This window comes from Gadus morhua, chromosome 5 (genome assembly GCF_902167405.1).
Source record: "Gadus morhua chromosome 5, gadMor3.0, whole genome shotgun sequence".
Taxonomy (NCBI): Eukaryota; Metazoa; Chordata; class Actinopteri; order Gadiformes; family Gadidae; genus Gadus; species Gadus morhua.
In genome coordinates this window covers 13,185,908-13,203,336 of record NC_044052.1, presented here as the reverse complement: position 1 = coordinate 13,203,336, position 17,429 = coordinate 13,185,908, and the positions used below count along the sequence as shown (strand labels likewise).

The window sequence follows — 17,429 nt, the reverse complement described above, 5'->3', positions numbered from 1 at the left end:
ATAGCTAGGATACGATGCTACCCAATGCTAAATACTACTTTTAAATACAAGGACGAACAACATACAATTTGTGTGTACATCTAGTGCCAGGCATACAACATAAAATAAGTGCGCAAGGGGGGTAAAAGACTCCTCTTCTTGAACGCCTTCATCATCAGGGATGATGAAGGCGGTGTTGAGGTGTGTGTTCTTTCCCGTCTCCTCTTGTCGAGGGCCCACATTTTTTTTTTTTTTATAACTTCCCCAAGAAATTGGCTGCAGGACAGACAATGTCTGTGTAGCCCACAGAGAGCCTGACTGCTGTAGCGCCAGCTGAACACAAGGTCCTGCGTAGCTGAATAGAGGAATGGCACATCCCGTCCACAGTCCGCCGCTATGTGACCCGACTGTTAACAAGAGTCCTCCAGTCGTCATTTCCTCATCTTACTTCAATGCAGACTCTAAAGGAGATAGGTTGGATTTGGCTACAAAGGAGTATAGTACTATATAGTATATACTGTATTAGTGTGCCGGTTTGAGTCTCCAGGTTACTGGCCGTCTCTCTTCATTCGGTGCAGCTGGTTTTATTTAACCACAATGTTTTTCTTTTTCTTTTGGTTTCTTTTTTGTTTGTCCTCATTTTCTTTCTTTTTTTAGCTTTCATTTGAGGAACTCCTGAACCCTCCTGGGGTCACTGTCTGTGAATACGATTTGAAATACAAATAAATACAATTGTGAATAAATAAGGCATTCAATGATAATAATCAATGATAATGTGAACACTTTGTGAGTCCGGATAGCATAAACAAGTTGTCATGACCTTGACATTGGATGCGAGCTGTAGCAATATGCAGCAGATTGAGAGTCTACCTCACAGAGCACAGAGACTTTGAGCCACGCCTCGTAGCGCCTGGATGTGTCCAACAGCCGAGCTCCAAGACCTCTGTCGGAGGAAGAGGACTGTTCATCCTGCTGAGTTTAGATCATGCGATCTAAAGCGTAGCCCTTCAACTCTCCAGTCCATGCACGATCACATTGTTAGCAGATCCAATGCCCTGCATTCCCACTGAAAGCCTTCCCAGTGTCGTCCCCCCCCCCCCCCACGTGGACGCACGTTGAGATCCGCAAGATGATATTAGCAAACCCACGAGTACGGGGTTAAGTGCTGGTTAACTGACTCGGGGAAGTGTTTCTTCATTTCTGCATAAGTGAATCCTTTCTCTTTCCATGTGGGTCGAAGGTTTGAAGGAGTAGTAGATGGAAGGAGTAGTAGATGGAAGGAGTAGTAGATGGAAGGATTAGTAGATGGAAGGAGTAGTAGATGGAAGGAGTAGTAGATGGAAGGAGTATATGGAAACGTAAGCAGAAGGCCTCGTAGGAGGACGGGCGTTGGACGTCCCAGGGCAGACGGCGCCTCTTCAGTCACACGCTAGTTCAGACAAATAACTTACTGTAGAGCCGCTTGCTGCTTAGAGCAGTGAAGGCTGTCTTGTAATAATCATAGGATGGAGAAGAAAGTGTTGGATGTTATGCTATTTCTTCTCATTGCATTGCATGTATGTTATTGGCCTCTAGATTGTCAATATAATCCGCTTGAGGATTATATTGTGAGTTTTCCATTGCGCACATCTCATTGGTGTGACATGACCTGCTAGTTAAATTATCTTAGAATACAATATAAGATAAATAACATATTTAAAGACAGGAAGTAGTGCCTATAGTCAATACTCACATTCACATCACATCAAATAAGATGCAGGGCTGCACATACTAAACATCGCACAGACCAATACAATTGGTCTGTGCAATGTTGTTGCTGTTCGATGAGCAAACAGCTGGTCCCTATTTCAGGCCAGGAAACACATGCTAAATGAGTTCCTGATGGCCTCCCTAGACATGAAGAAGCTCAAATAAGAGCTCTAATTCAAGATGTACAAATGTCATAAAGTCATATGCCCCCCCACACCCCTATTACGGATTTATTGTATGCTGTATGTCCTTGCACTTACATTTTTTTACTCAGCATCGTGTAGCATCTTATCCTAGCTATCTCTGTTTTATACAGGGAATGAGTTAACCTAGCGATTGTTAGTGCTTGGCACTTGGTTCTATCAACATCCTTACTGTACCAACAGTGATATATTGTTGATTCTCTTTCTTATTGTAAGTCGCTTTGGATAAAAGCGTCTGCTAAATGCGGTAAATGTAAATATACCATATCATGCCATATTGTCAATTCAGGGCACGTCCCCGGCTGAGCTCGCTCCGGTCATGTGACCTCTGCAAAGCGAGTGTATTTACACAGCGGGGAGATCCCAGTGCTCCGGTACTGCTGCTGAATAGTCTGGGTTCATTTCCCAGCAGAACCAGGGTCAGACTCCTCTATCTGGTGAGAAAAGAGTAGGCTGGCTCCGGCTGACCGCCCGCCCTCTCTGGGCACTGGCTCCCCTGGGCTGATTGGCCCTTCAACCTCCGCCTCCTGTCTGTGTCACCACCTCCCCTCCTCCTCCTCCTCCTCCTCCTCCTCCTCCTCCTCCTCCTCCTCCTCCTCCTGTCTGTGTCCCTGACTCCCTCCTCCTCCTCCTCCTTCTCCTCTTCTTGTCTACGTCCCTGACCCCCTCATCCCCTCCTCAGCCTCTTTATCTGCGGATCAGGGCCACACAGAGACCTCATCGCAGCTCTGGTGCATTTCTCTGGTTCTGCAGATAAAACCCGTCAGCCTATATATAATATTCATCCCAAATGTATTCCTATGTTCAAAATAGGATGCTGAATTGCATGAGTGAGAGTTGGTGCTCAAGGGTTTCAACAAGGGCCGTATTCATCCCCTCAACCAAGTGTGTTGAAGGCTGTATAAGAAGCCCACTTGTGTTCCCATTCCACCTGTTGCACAATCATGATGTCATGTTGGAGGGAAAGAGTGAGTCGTGGTCCCCTACCTCATGCCCCCGTTAGAGCTGCCTGTTTCCAATCACATGTGGGCACCAACGAGCCAATGAAACCGTTGTAGACGTTAGTTCAGATTCATCTGAACAAGCGATGCATTCACGAGGCAAATATTCATACTTTTTTACTTAATATGATCACATTACACACATTGCAAGAGGCTCTTGTGTTGCTTTTCAAGAGAAATATAAGCTAATGTCTCTCAGTAGCTGCTTGTGTTTGAGTAAGAGATGACCTAAAGTTGAAACAATGAGATGTTTCAACTCTGTATGCTCGCTTTTACCTATAAATTGAGGCACTAGACAGAGAACATGTTAAATAGAGGATATAAGGATGTAAACCAGGAAGGGAAACTAGGATAGACCATCATCAGTGTTTATTCAAATCTATCGTCATGCAAAGGTGATGATGTCAGACAGACACCTAGAAAGTGGGCTAAATGAATCTGTTTCATCTAATACATTGCTGCTTCAGTATTATATTGGCATTGTAGCTTTTAGTCTCTTATCTCTTATGTTCTGTACTGGGTTATATGATGTAATGCATGCTTTTTTAGAATGCATGCTTTTCAGTAGCGATTTTTAATGACGGCATATGTTTTAATCCAACCAATATCTTTGCATTTCCTGGTTACCTTGAGTTACATTTCCACACGCATGGCGACCCATTCCAGGGAGGTTCAATAGAAAGTGAGAGGCTTTATTAAATCCAAAACAGGCATCTGGCTGAAGAACTTGGATGAAGTCCAATCATTGTCAATGCAGTGATTAAATAATTAAATAATACACAATTATTAATACAAAGATAATGAATCATCACTCAAAGCCAAGCTTAAGTCTTTTATATTATGTATTGTCCGGATATTAAGAAGATAAGCCATTGGGTCCTACTCAGGCCTGTCAGGCAGTGCTATGGGCGTCTTATGTGAGGTAATGAAATGTATCCCCAGGCTTAAGCCCCTCTGCCTCATGGGAACAGATGTTCAGCGGCAGGCAGCGTGTTCACATCCTCCTGCATGCAGGAGTTGCTCCCAGATCAGCCCGGCTTCACCTGAGACAGAAGACCCCATATTATCAGCAGTGCTGATGCCCTGGAAGAGATCGTGTTGACTCTACCAAGAGCTCTGGCCCCTGTTGACCACAGACGCTTTATTTATACCAGAGGGGGCTCCGTCTGGCCCCAATGAACTGCACCACGTCAGCAGAATTCTTTATTGTTCCTATACAAAGCACCGAAATAACACACATGAGAGAGAGAGGGGGAGGGGGAGAGAGAGAGAGAGAGAGAGAGAGAGAGAGAGAGAGAGAGAGAGAGAGAGAGAGAGAGAGAGAGAGAGAGAGAGAGAGAGAGAGAGAGAGAGAGGGGGGGGGGGGGAGGGGGAGAGAGCGAGAGAGAGAAAGGGAGAGAGAGAGTGAGCGAGAGAGAGCAGGAGAGGGAAAGGGAGAGAGAGAGTTAGCAGAGAGTGTCAGTACGTCTAGTGCATGGCGACCAAATCTCCAGGTGTGAGAGCTGAGAGTCGAGATCTTTCCAAATCTCAGACGCTAATGATAGAATATTTTATCATCTCTCTCTCTCTCTCCCTCTCCCTCCCTCTCTTTTTTCTCCCTTGTGGGACTTAAGTAAGATGCAGGACGACCTCATCGTCTATTTTGGTCCTTGCCCTATAAAGACAAATTGGGTGTTTTCTCGTGTGACATTACCATGGCAACTCAGCTCCAGTTAGTTACAACAACGTCTCCTGTAGATAAGAAGGATGCCACGCTAATTACACTAACGATGATCTGCTGTACACTCTCTGTCTGGTGAGGGGTGACGGTTGGATCCATCACAGGTAACGTACAGCAGGGTAAAATTCCATACTGTAATCATACCAGCTTATCAGTGTTTACTGTTTACTGTTTACTTTACACTTTCCTCTCCAGGCTGGAGGTCGGTAGAGGAATGCATTTCGTCCACACTGAAGGAAACACATTGTTTTATCGCATTCTGGATTATTTTCCAAATCTCTGGTTTTGAAAGCAGGTTCCTAGGCTCAATCAGATAGAGTTTCTAGTCTGGGGACGGACATGAGGCAGAGTGGGTCCAGACCCTATTAAGGTTTATCAGAAAATCAATCTCAGTATCCGATCATGTACAAACGCACACACACACACACACACACACACACACACACACACACACACACACACACACACACACACACACACACACAAAGACACACACACACACACACACACACACTTACACACATTTGTGTGTAAGGCTTTCAGCTAATCTTCTAAGTAAATGCCAATACAGATCCAGAGACTGTATCCGTTTAACGGTAAAGCTACATCGGAGTATTCATCAAATGCATTTTATTAATGTGCTTTTTTATTACACATGTTTTTGTGTACTTTTGATAGGCTACTACACACATACTGTACACATCAATCTATGTCATTATATGCATGCTAGGCCAACTAGTAATAAACATCATAGGCTTTTCGGCTGTTCTCTGTGTTTAACTTAATAGAGTATCTACAACAGCCCGAAGAAAGCAAATTTGCAACATAAACTTCTCTCTGATATTTCTGAATCGTCTGACAGTCTTTCTTTGTTGGCCCAACTCCCTTCTCCACCTTAAAAAAAGAAGTCTCGGTGCGGCTGGAATCAAGACAGCGGTCACGCCTCCCGTGGAATCTAATTGGCCCGATGGCACCAGCAGGTCTCTCCCATTGGCCAGTGCACATCCATGAAATCTCCTCCTCCAGCTTTGTCAGTTTCTGCGCTCCGGTTGAAACGCCTAGTCGTGTTTCCAAGGCACGAGCCTCCCTACAGAAGTTACCCCTCTTTACACCGAAGAAGATCACGCACCGTTGGCGGATGAAACGGACCTTTTCAGAGACGGTATCCGATCTGCTCTGCCGTGTGTGGACTTAATGAGATCTTAATTAAGATCCACCAGCCTACCAGCGGGGCGCACCGAGCCACCAGGAGCCACCAAGAGCCACCAGGAGCCAGCAGGAGCCACCAGGAGCCAGCGTGCAGCACTGTGGACGGGATTGTTTTGTTGTGGTCCGACCAGCGGAATGACGGACAGATGAGGAGCTATGGTTCACTTTGAAGCTTCTTATGACACTCTTTCGTCGTGAACTTTTGTGTTTCTATCGGAGCCCTTGACAGCGGTATAACCAGCCGAATCGAACCGCAACACTTTCTACCATAAAGGATTAATAATGCCGGACCAGATAACAGTTTCGGAGTTCGTGACGGAGACAAATGAAGATTATAAGGCGCCGACCGCCTCCAACTTCACCACCCGAATGTCCCACTGTAGGAACACGGTGGCTGCTCTTGAGGAGGTGAGTGAGTGAGTGTGTGTGTGTGTGTGTGTGTGTGTGTGTGTGTGTGTGTGTGTGTGTGTGTGTGTGTGTGTGTGTGTGTGTGTGTGTGTGTGTGTGTGTGTGTGTGTGTGTGTGTTAAAGCATCAGCTTTTTTTTTTAGTGTGTAACTAACGGTACGGTGATGTGTTTTAGATTGGTAACACTTACACGGTTGATTTTTTTTTTCTCATAAATATAGTCTATTTAATGTCAAAGACAACATATTGTAGTTCAGGATGAAATTTGGAATATAGGTAGCCTACCAAGTGGGCTTTGACTAGTATAAAAGGTCTTCATTTAGGAATATCGGTATTTCTTAAATCATCCATTCATCTATAGATGTAATCTCATCATTGTTTACTGCCCAGGATTAATCGTATACCTTTGTTTGCGAGAATAGTTGCAGCCCTGTTTCAAAAGATACAGGAATAGATGCTCAATGTTCTTGACCCAGTTTACTCTTCTTCCCACCTATGCTGCGGGAGTAGTCTGTTACAGTCCCTCTGCCTCTCAGGTCGTTATCAGGAAGGACACTTCCGCTTTTTTAGGGTGCCCTCCTCCATCCGTCCATCCGTCCGTCCATGTTAAAGACCCCCCCCCCCATACAGACCCACACACACACACACACACACACACACACACACACACACACACACACACACACACACACACACACACACACACACACACACACACTTCGTGTGCCAAGATGGAAGAACTTTCTCCCTCCATGTCCATTCAGTTGAAATGGGTTTGTTGGCAGGGGGAATATATCACCAAAGCACGTACAAGTTGTATAAACTGTCTCTGGTTCTTCTCCTCCGTTATAAGCAGCGGCTCGAGTTCCATGTGGTTGTTTATTTGTCATAGTTAAAGAGAATATCTAAATAGTATAGTTATTACATTGGGCGGCATGCGGCTCAGGAGGTAGAGCGGGTTGGCTGGTAACCAGAAGGTTGCTAGTTCGATCCCCGACTCCTCCTAGTTGAGGGCCGATGTGCCCCTGAGCAAGGCACCTTACCCTGCTCCCTTGCCCTCCATGGTTAATACCGCCTTCAGTGTGTACATTATTGGGTGAATATTAGGCAATATTGTAAAGCACTGTGAGTGGCCCCTGGTTATAAAAGCGCTGTATAAATGCAGTCCATTTACCATTTACTTGTAAAGCAACACAATGAGAATGGCTCTGAACTCCTGGTCATAACGTCAGTGTTGCTCCACTAATCCACGCCCCGGCTCAATGTCAGGTTTACCATCAGCGCTCTGATCCTTTGCACCTTGGTGAGGGTTGTGGCTTTTGTTTTCCATTTGCCTGCCAGCTGCACACCTGCTCTGAGGACAGGTGCAGCGGGCCGGAGGAGAGCCACGTGCTCATAGCTTCCTCTTTCTGAAAGAGAACTGGTTCATGGAGATGTCTGGTGTCCTTGGGCCTTCGACAGCGTGTCTGTGTCTGAGAGTCTATGTACTGTTGTGTCTGAGAGATTAGGAGACTCATTTAAATGCATAGAGCCTCAGTTTATAAAATAGCTAATATCCTTATTCTAAGAAATGGTGGTTTCTGGTTTGTCGGAAGAGGCCGTCCTCAAGCTCTTTGTATGCGTCCACCATTGTTGTCCAGAGAACGGGGCCATATAGTCGGCCAGGATCTTTTGTTCATCTGTGTTGTTGTTTTTAGGCTGACCTATCCTCCCTAACCAACACAAGGCAGCTTGTTGGGACAACAGGCCTGCTTCACTTCGCTCCGTCGGCCCGCTCACACATGCAGCGGCCTGGAGCAGGAACACATCCGTGTATTGTCTGGCTGGCTATGGCTGGAACCTCTCTCCTGCTCTCATTCACTACATCAAACCCGCAGGAATCTGCACCGTCTGGTTGTCTCAGGGCCTTTGGTCATGTTTCGTAATTTGTTAAAAATAACATTTTGAAATGGCCCAAGAGGGATAATGTTATGTATAGGATATAATAGCTTCCTCCTTTCGCATTTATTTTTCTGCATAGGAATTGGTTATTCAATAAGAGAACACGTATTATATTCCACTGAAGCAGCAGTATTATAGATGCCCTTTTTAACTCGGAATGGCAGATTTGCTGAGCTGACGGTGAGGACACCGTCAGCCAGGGAGCGGCGTCTTACTGACACCCTTCTTCTGGAGTTCTTTGTGGTTTTTGACAACTGCTAGGCTATTATTTCCCCTGAGCGCAACATGTCGACTGGACATGAGGCGTCCCTGATGCATTAATGTAGAACTATTGTTTAAAGTCAGAGTTGAGCACAAACACACCATTTCATAGTGGTTGGAAACACTTTGCACCCCCCCCCCAAAAAACGACCCACTTATTAAAACAAAAGAAGGTGAACTTCTATCTAGACCGTTGGCACCATATCAGTGCTAAAACTGGTGAGCAATGATGACACATCTGTGCAAACAAATGATTACTCTGTGAGTGCAAATGCTGTCTTTGCTCTTGTGCTTTTCCCGCTCGCTCGGGTATACTTTGTGTTTCCTAAGAGCTAGCCAGGGCCATTGTAGCCCTGAACGTGATTGGTTACATGTTCACAAGTCCAAACACCACCTGAAGGTCATGGACCATTTCTTAGGTTAGCGATGTTCCAGTTGTTATCAAAATGTTACTACGTATGTCATTAATGAAAGCTGGATCATCACACACAATGAACCAGGGCTTTTACACCCGGACCTCACTTTGTGATGACTGCCTCTATTTTTGAAGGAAAGGAGCACAGAAAGGTTATTGTTAACTGTGGTGTTTCGGTCTCCGCCCACTTAGTGCCAAAGCGAAGACGACCAAAGGAATGGTTGTTTTTAGTGCCAAAGAAATATCTGAGCGAGCAGTAAAAACGCTTACAAAATTCAGTTGTCATTTTGGTGGCAATGTTTGGCAGTGATGGACCGTCTTTGGCCTCAGGGCGGAAGGACTCGCGTTCGGAGACTCTGTGTCCGGAGTTTTCGGAGAAGCAGGTTTTTAATTTGTCGGTGGATTGCGATTAGCGGGGAAGTCTGTTACCCCAGATGGCCCAGAGTATTTGGCTAACGACTTTGAGGTTCTGATCCTAAATCCTGAGGGATGGAATACCAAAATGGAGAGCACATTTTAAGAGCATATCTAAGATTCCAATAATATCCGGTTTCGATGCCAAATTCCCTTACTTAGGAGGACCTCTGACCTTTGACCTCTCCCTCTGGTGTTTCCATGAAGGCATCGACAGGCGATGGGATAAAACCAGTAGGAACTTTGGTGGACCAAACTATTGTGTAATTATTTATCCCCGTAATAAATTACATCTGACGTAACCACGTTAGCTTTAGGAAGGCTTCTAAAATTGACGGAAACATCTTAATGACTGCGTTTGACGTGTTAGCGCGTCCTCTCAAAACCACAGCTATAAAACCAGTTTGTCCAGTAAGTCGGATGTTTGGACTGTCCTGACCCAAACATGGCTACTCCCTGTTCCCCTTTGTTGCTCTCGTCCTCTGATGAAGGCAGAAGGTCATGGAATGGGGAAGCTTCTTACATTTCATGTGAGCTTCAGAACGTGACTCGAGATGCATCAGGTCTTGTGAGGGGGTGCTCAATAGGTGGGGGCTCAATAGGTCTGTTGGACCAGTACAACAGCACCACACGCCTGGGAGAGGAGCTGGCCTTTTGGACTCTGCTTTGGTATATCGAGCCCAGAGAACGGTCCCTCTCCTCTCCAGAGACTTGTTGTGTCTCTTGTATCTATTATGCCAGAGATGTTGAAAAAATGCACATTATCCAGCTGTCTCCTGTTACACTCAGTCGGTGCCACACTGGCCTTCAGAATATAAACTCAAGACCTTCTTTGTGTGGAATTCCCAGGTGATCTAAACTTTGGTTTATTGATTTGCTTCTCAAAAGCATTGCTGCCATAAACGGATCTTCCACTGTATTCACTCTGGAGGACTGGGTTGATATTGGCTGTGTCTTTCAGCAACAGCCCACTCTGAGCGTCAAATATAAAATTAACCCCATATGAGTCCGAACATGGAAACATTAATCAAAATGTCTCCGGTGTCAATATGGTAACCAACGCTCCAGCTGCATGTGTTTACCGGCAGATATCACGCTTTCTCATGTCCTGCCTCTAGTGTTTCATGCGGTGCAGGTCGCATGCTTGTAATTTAGTCTCAGAGATCCGTTGCATAGAAACCACTGTCGGCCCTCGGCCCTTTGATCTCTGAGTGATTATCCATCTGATTTACTGTTCAACGTTCCCAGTTCTCCATGCCCGGCCAGAGACCAACAATAACCCACAACACTGGCTCACTGGTGGACCCTGCCCCCCGTGGTGAGGCGCTTCAGCTCCTCCAGTGTTGGGGCCCCCTCCCACCGGGCCCCCCCACTCTGCTCATTTCTCTCTGTTGAATTATTTATATCAAGGTATGGCGGGGGGGTAGGTTGGGGGCTTGTCACAACTCAATTTGTGGGATGAAACCATTACTCCTAGCTCTTGCATGAGGCTGTTAATTCATCCGATGGAGGGCCGGGCGTGGCTGCTGTGTGCGACGATAAGGCCCTGTTCCAACCGTACTGAGAGCTGGCGTGTGTGTGGCATATTGTGTGGAGTATTCTGAGGATTCTGTGGAAAACCGCTGCGGGCCCAGACTGCTGCTGTCTGCGGCCCGGAGACGGATCATCGCACATCTCCTGGCTCGGGTTCACACATGACTCTCCTCCCCATCAGTTGTTGACGGTTTGTGGGCGGAGCACCGCCGGCAGAACGCACCAAGACGGCTTCTATTTTTATCTCCTCGACTCCCCTGGTGGACGATCGCTCCTCCTGTGTTCTCATCAATCCATTGTTCCTCCCAAAGCCCAAAAGCCCGGGGTTCAAAGCCTGTCCTCCCCTGACTGCGAGACGGCCCCTGTGTGCCCACCACCACCACCACCAGCCCCACCATCATAAGGCTTTATTGGCGTGTCAGCCAGCCAGCATGTGTTGGTGCTGGAGCGGTTCCCAGGCCAGGGGGCTGACCTCCTCACGCCAGATTCCTCTCGCCGCTGCTGCCGGCGGGAACGGCTGCAGCCAGGCAGCTGCTGCCCGGAGCAGGTGGCCGGCAGGGGATCTGAACACAGCGCCACATGCGGGCTTAGGACTGCATTCACACAGCCCCGGCCTTAGCCCCGACCGTAGCCCCCTCACTCAGACCCAGAGGTCCGAGGGACCCGAGTTTGCAGAAGCAGGCGTTCATTCAGCCGCTCAGCGAGCAGTCAGCAGTGTTCGTGTGACGGGGGCGGGCTGTACCTCTACCCAATGAGGCTTCAACATGTCTTCTTAAAATCTTAATACAGACTGTAATTGAAACGGGATGTTTGGCCCGAGTAATTTTATTACTCTTACTATGACGTCTCTGTCCTTGTATTGTGTGTATTTTGCATTCAGCAGTGCACCGTGCATACTATAGTAGGTCAGTCAGGTTAGGAACGTTTAACAAAGTGTCTTTCTGTCCAAAAATCAGGTGAGTGGATGTGAGAGGGGAGGGATCAGGCTGGGCTCCATCATCATGCCTGGTAAGATTTGGGGGGGGGAGGGGAGGGGATGTAAACCCCGTCCCGTCAGAGAGTCCCAGCTCTGGTCTCCAGGAGGGAGTGGCTCTCCGTTAATAAACTAATCATTGATTTGTTTGTCTCCCTCGGCTGATTGGGAGGAGGAGGAAGAGGGTGGAGGAAAGTGTGTTTTGTTTGAGGGTGGGCTTTGGCTGGGTTTGAGTGTTTTCACTTTTCTAATGTTTACCAAATGAAATATGCGACCGCATGCGCCAATCCAATAATAAAGCAGTGAGCCCTTCCTCCTGGTAAAGTGCTTACATCCCGGCTCCCTTTCATGGGTATTTTTGTTTTAGAAAACTTTTACTTGTAAACCATCCAAGTCAAAGAACTATATGACCGGATGTTACCTGATTGCGGTATTACTGGGGCCATAATGTAAGCAACTTATTTATTATATTTATGTTTCCACTCTCCTGAGGTTCCTCACCAGATGCTGTTCGTTTCACAGCAGCTCTTAGACTGGACCGGGGTCTGCTAGAAAGCGGAACTGGGGAACTGGTCTTGAACATGTGTGTGTGGGCCTGCGGCTTACGTCTTTTTAGATGAATCACACCTCGTCCCGGTTGTAGCGTCCAACATTAAGGTCCTGTAAGCCACATTTCTGTGGTTATTAGAAAGCTCTGACAAGATGACATGACTCCTTTTTAAGACCCGTGCTTTCCCTTTGAGGCTGAAGACACACACACACACACACACACACACACACAGAGAGAGACACAGAGAGAGACACAGACACACAAACACACACACAGAGAGACACAGACACACACACACACACAGAGAGACACACACACACACACACAGAGAGAGACACAGACACACACACACACACAGAGAGAGACACAGACACACACAGACACACAGAGTGTAAGTTGATATTTTCTAGACTTAAGCGCGTCGTTTGTGTTAAGTGTCTCCCTGGCTCTTTGAAGCGGATAGTAACCAAAGAACACATTCCCCCATGAGGTCCTTACAGGTCAGTAGAACAGCGCCAGGGCAAGAAGAGAATAGGGTAGACAAAGCAAACAGGAGGTCTGAGGATTTGACTTCCCCCTCAAAGCGCTGAACATTTGGTGCTCATTGCCTCCATCAGACCCCCGCTGCTTTACATACTTCATCTGATACTTCCCTCTTAGTACAGCGCACACGTTTTTAGTTTTCTTACAAAGGCATCAAGTCACTTTTATCAACTCCAGTTGCAGTTCTCTGTAAGTATCGAATGTGTGTGTGTGTATTTTATATTTTACTACCCCCCCCCCACCCCTCACCCCTGTTGTTGATTTGCTGCTCACTCTTTTCATCGCAATTGAAAGTCGGTTGATTATACTAAAGAACGCAATAAACTTCAGTCGCGCACTTTAACGTGGGTTATAGGGACGGAGGTGTTGAAGGCACGAGAGTCGGGGTGGATGTGTGTGTGTGTGTGTGTGTGTGTGTGTGTGTTTGTGTGTCTAGGGGTTGGAGTTTGTGTGGGGGGGTGGGGGTGGAGTCAGTGTGTGTGTTTGTGTGTGTGTGGGGGGGGGGGGCACGACATAAGTTTGTTTTCTTTAGCTCTTTAAAACAGCCGCCCCCGGCTCTGTCCCCCCCCCCCCCCCCCCTGCGGTGAGTGTAAGCCCTGGCAGGTGGTGTTAACGGCCGGGCCCCAGACTACCAGGCCTGCTCTCTCCAGCAGCCCTGAACGCTCCCGAAGGGGTCCTGAGACCGGAACACAATGCAGTGACACCGAGGGCCCTGCTCAGAGGGAGAAACGTTCAAGTTGAAATGGTGACGTTGTCCCAACATTGAGTGGTGGTCCCTCCACTCAAGTCCCCTGTGAGGCCCCCAGGGCTCTCAGGTCTTCACCTCGAGGTGGGGGTTGGGTGGGACGTCTACAGAGAGTGTGTCGAACAGTTTTATGGGCCACAGTATAAGTGAACCGCCCCCTCCATCCCTTTCTCTTTCCTGCCCTCTCAGAACCCACTCCCTCCCTAACCCCTCTGCCCCCTACCAGCTCAATATTGACTTTAGTCGTTTCACACACTGGACCACGTTGGTGAATCTGCACCTTCTAAGGCGGGATTCTAAATCTGTCTGTATACACCGTGTTCAGCAGTATACACCGTGTTCAGCAGTATTTTAGCAAATAACTGGTATGAAATGACAGTATGAAATCACTCTGCTACTGTGTCTAATAATCAGCTGGACTCCCCCTCTCCAGCCGAGCCAGTTCCCTCCAGGGCTGGTGGAGGGCGGCTGCGTGTGAGCGGGTTTATCCGACCCATGTGTTCTAAACCGCTTGCAGGTGTCCCTGCAGGGCGCCTGGGCCTCGTGCCGGTGGACCCCGAGCAGGAGCTCCTCCTCTGTTCACCCACATGTTGCTGCATGAGGAGCTGTGTGGAGCAGGGCTCCGTCCAGAGACGAGCCGCTGGGCAGCAGGGCTTGCCTTGGGTCCCTGTCCTGGGTCCCTGTCCTGCTACTACTTCAGCAGGACGGGGGCAAACGAACGAGGCGTTTGTGAGTGTGTGCGTCTCCTCTAGACCTGGGGAGCCTGTGACCAGCGTTGTCAGTCATGCAGTGCATCGCGTGCCCACCGTTGTTCCTTTGGGAGCCCCTAGCTAAGGCAGGACTGAACCCTGTTCGCCCCACCCCCTGCGGTGCAACCAAGTGCTGCATCATCCCCCCCCCCTCCTGGCCCCGATAAGCTGGGGTCTAAAAGGCGGAGCCAATCATGCGAGGTAGGAGTGGAGGGGGAAGAGGAGTGGAGGGGGGAGGTGTGGGGAAGATGACTGAAGGGCGGAGAGCGACGTTTTCCAATCGCACTAATGCACTGTATGCCATTACTACCAGCACCCCGCAGAGAGAGGCTGGCACCGCGTCTACACATCATTACTTAGTGCGGCAGCGCGTAAACTCTACCGTGTGTGTGTGTGTGTGTGTGTGTGTGTGTGTGTGTGTGTGTGTGTGTGTGTGTGTGTGTGTGTGTGTGTGTGTGTGTGTGTGTGTGTGTGTGTGTGTGTGTGTGTGTTGGCACTTCCTGCTTTCCTCAAAGAAAACATACAAAGGGATGTTCCCTGGCTTTGTGCTTCCTAAGGCAGTAGAGCAAATGGAAATATGCTAACTTTGAAAGTGTCAGAATGAGGAAGGGGGCGTAGCCCCTGTGGAGACATGAAGTGAATCACCGTGTCGGTGATTCACTTTTGCATCGATTTGCTTCTTATACGTGTGTGTGTGTGGATGAAGCTGTAGGTCGTAAGCGTGTTGAACTCATGCATACACACGGTACACACACACACACACACACACACACACACACACAAGCCTACACACCCTACACACACACCGATGCCCTTCTTATTGGCTTATCTCCGCAGTCTGTGGCCGACAGGTTGCTTGGTGCGACTCTGAGGGTTGGGAGGCTTCAGGGATCAGAAGGGGTCAGGGGACTCTGCTATTAGGCAGAATACTCCAGGAACCAGTGGGTGCGACCGTGAGAGAGGGACCTGCTGCTTTTGTGTCTGATACATTTCTTTACACACTATCACAAGTGTTCTTTTGGATCCAAAAAACAAAGTGTCTGTCTGCGTTTGTGTAGCCCTAAGAATGCAGAGTGGGCGGTTTGCAACACAACCGAGACCCGTGTGGGTGCTTGTTGTGGTGGACGGAGGCCCTCCGTAGTAACGCGGGCCCCAGCAGACGTGCTGTCATCTGCAGATGATTCCCCACTGGAACAATGAGGCAAAGGGGACCGCCTCATCTGTCAGTCTCTGCCACATGCAATCATCCTGGAATGCCTTTCTTCTCCAGGCCCCGAGAGCAGGAGGTGGTCATGATGGACTCACCACCCTCTCTCCACCCCCTTCCTTCTTCTACTTCAGCTTTGTGATCGTCTCTTTACCCCCCCCCCCCCCCCTCTCTGTTTCACTCTGATTACTTTGTCTTTATTTCCTCTTTCTGTCTGTGTCGGCCTCCTCTTTTTGATAATGCTGCTTCGTATAGTCTTACGTTTTCATGAAACGCACGCCTCGCATCAATTGCAGAAAAGTAAGCTATCCGCCTTCCGGAGAGTGTCATTATTTCGCAGTCATAATTAATCATTTGAATCCCTCCAAAGTTAACGTAATTACCCCAGTATGACTGAAGCGGAGGCGGGCCTCTGAGTTTTAGTCACGCACAAGTAGCAGAATATTACAGAGTTGGATATCGCTTTGAGGCAAACAATAAGGGCAATGCAAAACCCCTTCCACCTCCCTGAGCACGTTCCCCCGCCCGGCTTTGGCGGTGGAGCCCTTGGGAAAGGGAACTCCGAGCCGGGCACAACAAGGAAGGTTTCAGCCAGCAGACAGAATCGTGTCTGCCTGGCTGAGCTAGCTAAGCACTGGCTTAGCTGTCGTGTTAGCCTGGTGACAAAGAGTCAATGGGCTGCTCTGTTTGGCCCCCGCGGGTCGATCCAGGGCCACGGTGTAGACTCATGCCCTCTGGTTTCAGTTCCGGCTGTGGTAACTGCTGGGTCAGCAGGAAGTTTGGAAGGCGTTTAGAACCGGTTAAAGGAAATGAAAAGCCATTTTGATTTCTTTTTCTGGACCATGCTGGAAGAACCACACGCATGCGCACACTCACCGAGGCTCATAAGGACACACACGCACAGACACAAAGTCATAAGGACACATGCACGCACGCACACACACAGTCATAAGGACAAGCATGCACGCACATTATATTGATTGATATTGATGTATTGGGACTGGAATGCAATATTTTACCTCAACAGTATTGTTCATTATTTTTACAATCTTCGTATCTTTCATTTACTGAGTTGGTATTCAGTATAATTAGGCTTTCGTATCCAATGAACAAATACGTAACACCCAGAACATGAAACCCTGCTCCCATATGGTGGTCCCCTTTGGGGGCGACGGGGAGGAAACACACCAGCCCCCTGGGACCCGAGGGTCTCTCTAGATTAGCTACCAGCAGCTGCTGCTGAACACTCTGACGACGATGATGATGATGATGTTGAGGTAATGCATAAACATAAGGATTAATTCAGATCACTCCGGTACCACTCAGTGCTTATTAAAACGGGCACATTCACTATGAGGACAGTTAGGACGTGCTCACGCTCATTTAGCTTGATTGCCATCAGGAGAGAGGAATGCTAATGTTGCAATTTAGTTGCGCTGTTCATTTGCTGGAGCACATCCCCAAAGCGCACCTCTTCCCTCTGACTGTACTGTGGGTTAGCAATGTGTTGGAGAGCCGTGTTTCTAACACTGAGAAGAAGACAAAAGAGGGCCTGGTAGGAGAGGATGCAGGATCCACTCAGACACACGAGATCTCATTCAAATCAAAGTTGAGGTCCGAGAGCGTGTTCGAGTGTGTGTGTGTGGTGATGGAGGACTTTCTATAGTACATAGAGTGGCAGCTTCTCTTTCGTGTGTGTGTGTGTGTGTGTGTGTGTGTGTGTGTGTGTGTGTGTGTGTGTGTGTGTGTGTGTGTGTGTGTGTGTGTGTGTGTGTGTGTGTGTGTGTGTGTGTGTGTGTGTGTGTGTACGAGATGGGCACTCCCTGGTCA

The 17,429-nt window shown here is 48.1% G+C and overlaps 1 protein-coding gene across 5 annotated transcripts in view; it reads left to right on the top strand.

Annotated features, from left to right (window-relative positions):
* Positions 1–5,693: 5,693 nt before the first annotated feature.
* Positions 5,694–17,429, top strand: part of asap2a (ArfGAP with SH3 domain, ankyrin repeat and PH domain 2a) — a 49,132-nt gene continuing 37,396 nt past the window's right edge. For all 5 annotated transcript variants that reach the window (XM_030356091.1, XM_030356094.1, XM_030356093.1 and 2 more), the window contains exon 1: positions 5,694–6,269. In XM_030356091.1, the coding sequence (XP_030211951.1) occupies positions 6,144–6,269 (126 nt within the window). In that variant the 5' untranslated portion in view covers positions 5,694–6,143. The remainder of the gene's footprint in view (positions 6,270–17,429) is intronic.